Consider the following 6,887-nt stretch of genomic DNA (forward strand, 5'->3'; position numbering starts at 1 on the left):
GTTCTAGCATTCTTACTGTACAACACTGATTTATAATTTTACACAGGCAGGTAGTGTAAATACTATATATTTAGACTTGACAATTTAATACTCCTCTCTCTCTCTCTCTTGCTCTCTCTCTCTCTCTCTCTCTCTTTCTCTCTCTCTCTATCTCTCTTGCTCTCTCTCTCTCTTTCTCTCTTGCTCTCTCTCTCGCTTGCTCTCTTTCTCTTGCTCTCTCTCTCAGTGAGGAGCTGGGGGAGTTTATGGAGGGGAAGGGAGCCAGCAGTCCAGGTATCCTGACCCTGACCACAGGTCTCAGTAAACCCTTCATGAGGCTGGACAAATACCCTACACTAACGAAGGAACTGGAGAGACACATGGAGGTAGGGCTGTGTGTGTGTGTGCCACGTACAGGTGTGTGTTTGTAAGATGCTGGGTGTGTATGAGTGTGTGTGTGTGTCACGTGCAGGCACGTGTGTAAGAGTGTCCTCATTCACTGATGATGTATGTGTGCATGTCTTATGTGTAAGAGGATGTTGTCAATCACTGATAGTGGTGTGTGTGTGTGTGTACAGCTGTATAAATGCTCTCTGCTGTGCTCCCTGTAGGAGAGTCACCCCGACTGGCCAGACATCCAGAAGTGTATGACAACGTTCAAGAGCCTCTCGGTGAGTCACACCCACACACATATCACCCCTTGTTTCCATGGTTACCTCATTAGCAGTGCATGCTGTGCGTCAAGCTGTGACGTGTGTGTGTGTGTGTGTGAGTCATGAGTCAACGTGTTATGGTACACTTGAATATATGAGCATGCATCACTTGCGCACACAGGATCATTTAGTAATTATAAACACTGCATGGCCAAAAGTATGTGGACACCTGCTCGTCGGACATCTCATTCCAAAGTCATGGGCATTAATATGGAGTTGGTCCCCCCTTTGCTGCTCCTGAGTGGCGCAGTGGTCTAAGGCACTGCATCTCAGTGCTGGAGGCCTCACTACAGACCCTGGTTTGATTCCAGGCTGTATCACAATCCGGCCGTGATTGGGAGTCCCATAGGGCGGCACACAATTAGCCCAGTGTCGTCCGGGTTAGGGTTTGGCCGGGGTAGGCCGTCATTGTAAATAATAATTTGTTCTTAACTGACTTGCCTAGTTTAATAAAGGTTAAATAAAGATAAAATAAACTCAGAAAAAAAATAAACGTCCCTTTTTCAGGACTCGTCTTTCAAAGATAATTCGTAAAAATCCAAATAACTTCACAGATCCTCATTGTAAAGGGTTGAAACACTGTTTCCCATGCTTGTTCAATGAACCATAAACAATGAATGAACATGCACCTGTGGAACGGTCGTTAAGACACTAACAGCTTACAGACGGGAGGCAATTAAGGTCACAGCTATAAAAACTTAAGACACTAAAGAGGCCTTTCTACTGACTCTGAAAAACACCAAAATAAATATGCCCAGGGTCCCTGCTCATCTGCGTGAACATGCCTTAGGCATGCCGCAAAGAGGCATGAGGACTGCATATGTGGACAGGGCAATAAATTGCAATGTCCGTAGTGTGAGACGCCTAAGACGGTGCTAAAGGGAGACAGGGCGGGCAGCTGATTGTCCTCGCAGTGGCAGACTACGTGTAACCACACCTGCACAGGTACATCCGCACATCACACCTGTACACTGGAGCGGGATCGATTTGGAGGTGGGTCTGTCATGGTCTGGGGCGGTGTGTCACAACATCATCAGACTGAGCTTGTTGTCATTGCAGGCAATCTCAACGTTGTGTGTTACAGGGAAGACATCCTCCTCTTCCTGCAGGCTCATCCTGACCCTCCAGCATGACAATGCCACCAGACATACTGCTCGTTCTGTGCGTTATTTCCTGCAAGACAGGAATGTCTTGGGATCTCAATTCCAATGGGATCTCAATCCCAATGACCACGCCGACCTGTTGGATCAGAGCATGAGGGCTATGGACATTACCCCCAGAAATGTCCAGGAACTTGCAGGTGCCTTGGTGGAAGAGTCGGGTAACATCTCACAGCAAGAACTGGCAAATCTGGTGCAGTCCATGAGGAGGAGATGCAGTACTTAATGCAGCTGGTGGCCACACCACACTGTTACTTTGGATTTTGACCCCCTCTTTGTTCAGGGGCACATTACTCCATTTCTGTTAGTCACATGTCTGTGGAACTTGTTCAGTTTATGTCTCAGTTGTTGAATCTTATGTTCATACAAATATTTACACATGATCCGGTGGGGTGCCCCCACCCAGGCAGTGGCAGTGCTGGCAACACTAGCTGCAGTAACCCATGGGGAGGGGTCACACTCGGACATTCAGAGAGGGGGTATATTATTGTGACCCTGGTGCCACAAAATGATTGTGTGTATCCCACAACTGTTGCAAAGGAGTAAAATATGTTAGGGACAATAGAGGATGATCCCCAGCTATATATAATAAAAAAATCGAGGTGAGGGCGATGGAAAGGCATTTGGCAGTTGATCTACTTCAATTCGGTAAATGGCACTGTGTGCTCTTTTCGAAGGATCGATTCCAGTTTGTTCAGGGCTATGGGATACGGGGTGTCGGGGGTGGTCTGCCGGGCATTGGGATTGGGAGGGCTTTTAGTGGGTGGAATAGTGGGGACCAATTGGAGGTTAACTTAGTAGCAATGTGAATGTCATGATACAGTTAAATAGACACTCAATCATCATGTTACTTTTTAATGGTACGTTTACAAACATATATTTTGATAAATAGAGTTAAAAGTTGTGTCTCATTATGGTAAGTGGTGAAATAAGTACAGCCATTTACAATTGTAATGGCCTAGCAGATAATAAGAAAAGACGTTTACCTGGCTAAAAGAGAAGGAATATAATATCTATTGTTTACAGGAAACACATTCAACAATTTTAGATGAAGTTTTGTGGAAAAAGGACTGGGGGTGAAATATATTTCTCCCATGGGCAATGAAATTCAAAAGGGGTGATGGTTTTAATTAACAGTCATTTTAATCCAAATGTGCAAATTGTCCAAACAGATCCTCAAGGTAGATGGATTATTTTAAATATGTTATTGGACAATAAACAGATATGGCTTATTAACCGATACGGTCCGAATAATGATGATCCAAGCTTCTTTGAAAATATATATAAGAATTTATCACTAGACTCTAGACTCTATTAATATGGTGGGAGATTTTAATACGGTCTTAAATACCTCTATGGACCGGAAAGGAAGTCACACTACAAACTATCTACCTCGGGCACTTAAGGAAATCATGAATGTCATGGATATATTGGAATTAGTGGATATATGGAGACTTAAATACTCTGACCTAGTGAGATATACATGGCGGAGGCTTAATCAAGCTAGTCGTCTTGACTACTTTCTTATGTCATTCTCTCTGGCACCAAAAGTTGAAAAAGTATTGATAGGGGACAGAATGCGGTCGGATAATCACATAATTGGCATATACATTACTCTTACAGAATTTCCATGTGGGCGAGGATATTGGAAATTTAATCAAAGCCTACTAGATAATAAATTATTTAGAACTAGGACAGAAAAATGTATAGCTGACTTTTTCAGACATAACATAGGTACAGCAGATCCCCTTATTGTATGGGACACTTTTAACCAGCGGAACCCATCGCCAACAGCCAATGAAATTGCAGGGCGCCAAATACAAATCAACAGAAATCTCATAAATCACATTTCTCAAACATACAAGTATTAGGCACCATTTTAAAGATACAATTCTCGTTAATCCAGCCACAGTGTCTGATTTCAAAAAGGCTTTACAGTGAAAGCTCCACAAACGATTATGTTAGGTCAAAGAGAGAAGTCACAAAAAGCACAAATAGAGATAAAAATGAATCACTAACCTTTGATGATCTTCATCAGAGGACACTCATAGGACTTCATGTTACACAATACATGTATGTTTTGTTCGATAAAGTGCATATTTATATCCAAAAATCTCATTTTACATTGGTGTGTTATGTTCAGTAGTTCAAAAACATGCTGTGATTTTGCAGAGAGCCACATCAATTCACAGAAATACTCATTATAAATGTAGATGAAAATGCAAGTGTTATGCATACAACTTTAGATACACTTCTCCTTAATGCAACCGCTGTGTCAGATTTTTTTTAAACTTTACGGAAAAAGCATTATCTGAGTACAACGCTCAGAGCCCAAACCAACCAAAATAAATATCCGCCGCGTTGCGTAGTCAACATTAGTCAGAAATAGCATTATAAATATTCACTTACCTTTGATGATCTTCATCAGAATGTACTCCCAGGAATCCCAGTTCCACAAAAAATGTTTGATTTGTTTGATAATGTCCATCATTTATGTCCAAATAGCTTCTTTTGTTAGGGTGTTTGGTAAACAAATCCAAACGCACGTTCAGGTCCAGCCGAACGTCGGACGAAAAGTTCAAAAAGTAATATTACAGGTCGTAGAAACTTGTCAAACTAAGTATAGAATCAATCTTTAGGATGTTTTTATCATAAATGTTCAATAATGTTCCAAGTTCTTCAACACCGATCTTGACAAACCGTATGGACCTCGCTTTGTGCACGGGGGATGCTGAAACAGGAACGGGCCTTCTCCAAACTGTTGACACAAAGTTGGAAGCACAGAATCGTCTAGAATGTCGTATACTGTAGCGTTAACATTTCCCTTCATTGGAGCTAAGGAGCCTAGCCTGAACCATGAAAAACAACCCCAGAACATTATTCCTCCTCCACCAAACTTTACAGTTGGCACTATGCATTCGGGCAGGTAGCGTTCTCCTGGCATCCGCTAAACACATATTTGTCTGTCAGACTGCCAGATGGTGAAGCGTAATTCATCCCTCCAGAGAATGTGTTTCCATTGCTTCAGAGTCCAATCGTGGTGAGCTTTACACCACTCCAGCCAATGTGTGGCATTGCGCATGGTGATCTTAGGCTTGTGTGCAGCTGCTTGGCCATGGAAACCCATTTAATGAAGCTCCTGATGAACAGTTATTGTGCTGATGTTGCTTCCAGGAGCAGTTTGGAAGTTTGTAGTGAGTGTTGCATAAGAGGACAGACGATTTGTACTCCCTCCCCGCTTCAGCACTTGGTGGTCCCGTTCTGTGAGCTTGTGTGGCCAACAACTTTGCGGCTGAGCCGTTGTTGCTCCTAGATGGTTCTACTTCACAATAACAGCACTTACAGTTGACCGGGGCAGCTCTAGCAGATCAGAAATTTGATGAACTTACTTGTAAAGGTGGCATCCTGTTGACAATGCCACATTGAAAATCACTGAGCTCTTCAGTAAGGCCATTCTACTGCCAATGTTTGTCTATGGAGATTCCATGGCTGTGTACTCAATTGTATGCACTGTGTCTGAAATAGCCGATGCACTAATTAATTATACTTTTGTATATAGATGTGTATCTATGGACACACACTTTCACATTGTTTCTGCGGTCATAAATATCTGTGGTACTGATGCTGTTCCCATGACAACCTGTAATGTGGTGCTGATGGTGTTTCCGCGGTGACAGGCCCAGTGCCAGGAGGTGAGGAAGAGGAAGGAGCTGGAGCTGCAGATAGTGACTGAGTCCATCAGGCTGTGGGAGGGAGACGACATCAGGACACTGGGCTCTGTTCTCTACATGAGTCAGGCTCTGGTTAACAGCCCTGGAGCAGAGGTCAGAGGAAAACCTTAGAACAATAACATTATAATAACTAATGTACATGAGTCCAATACTATTAACTCTCTCTCGCTCTTGTTCTCACTCACTCTCTCTCTCTCTCTCTCTCTCACTCTCACTCACTCTCTCTCTCTCACTCTCTCTCTCTCTCTCTCTCTCTCTCTCTCTCTCACTCTCTCTCTCTCTCTCTCTCTCTCTCTCTAGGAGAAGTGTGAGCGCTACCTCATGCTTTTCCCTCATGTCCTCCTCATGCTGTCTGCCAGTCCAAGGATGAGTGGCTTCATATTCCAGGTATAACCCCTTAGTCTACTATACCAGGGTCTTATTGATTTGGTGCCAAATGGAAGAAAATGGACTGAAAGAGGGAGGGACTACATGAACTTGTCCAATAAGAAATGTTCATTTCAGTTTCAAAATGTTTTGCTACGGTGTTCCCTAATCAATAGGACCCAGTTGTGATTAACTACCGTGTTTAGTGTGGGTTCAGATGTTGATGATGGTTTCTTGTCTACAGGGGAAGCTACCATTGACTGGTATGACTGTGACCATGCTAGAGGACAGTGAGGCCCAGAAAAACTCCTTTGAGCTTTCTGGTAAGACTACTGTGGTGTATTCACAACGTACATTAGTGTGTGTGTATTATCTCCTGTAGACACTCTATTTGGGTGTCTCCAGGTTGTGTGTGTGTGTATAATGTGTGTATTGTGTCCTTCAGGCAGTCTATTTGAGTGTCTCCAGGTTGTGTGTGTGTATAATGTGATGTGTATATAATGTGTGTATTGTGTCTAGAGGTCGCGCGAATATGATTTTTCAATGCCGATGCCGATTATTGGAGGACCCAAAAAAGCCGATACTGATTTATCGGACGATTTTTATATATATATTTGTAATAATGACAATTACAACAATACTGAATGAACACTTAATATAATACATAAATAAAAATCTATTTAGTCTCAAATAAATAATGAAACATGTTCAATTTGGTTTAAATAATGCAAAAACAAAGTGTTGGAGGAGAAAGTAAAAGTGCAATATTTACCATGTAAAAAATCGAACGTTTAAGTTCCTTGCTCAGAACATGAGAACATATGAAAGCTGGTGGTTCCTTTTAACATGAGTCTTCAATATTCCCAGTTAAGAAGTTTTAGGTTGTAGTTATTATAGGACTATTTCCCTCTATACCATTTGTATTTCATATACCTTTG

The 6,887-nt window shown here is 42.3% G+C and overlaps 1 protein-coding gene across 2 annotated transcripts in view; it reads left to right on the top strand.

Moving 5' to 3' along the window:
- arhgef7a (Rho guanine nucleotide exchange factor (GEF) 7a) overlaps positions 1-6,887 on the top strand; it is a 40,016-nt gene that overhangs the window by 19,401 nt on the left and 13,728 nt on the right. For both annotated transcript variants that reach the window (XM_065017233.1, XM_029649063.2), the window contains exons 10-14: positions 227-365; positions 591-650; positions 5,530-5,676; positions 5,884-5,970; positions 6,194-6,272. In XM_065017233.1, the coding sequence (XP_064873305.1) occupies positions 227-365; positions 591-650; positions 5,530-5,676; positions 5,884-5,970; positions 6,194-6,272 (512 nt within the window). The remainder of the gene's footprint in view (positions 1-226; positions 366-590; positions 651-5,529; positions 5,677-5,883; positions 5,971-6,193; positions 6,273-6,887) is intronic.

This window comes from Oncorhynchus nerka, linkage group LG1 (genome assembly GCF_034236695.1).
Source record: "Oncorhynchus nerka isolate Pitt River linkage group LG1, Oner_Uvic_2.0, whole genome shotgun sequence".
NCBI lineage: Eukaryota > Metazoa > Chordata > Actinopteri > Salmoniformes > Salmonidae > Oncorhynchus > Oncorhynchus nerka.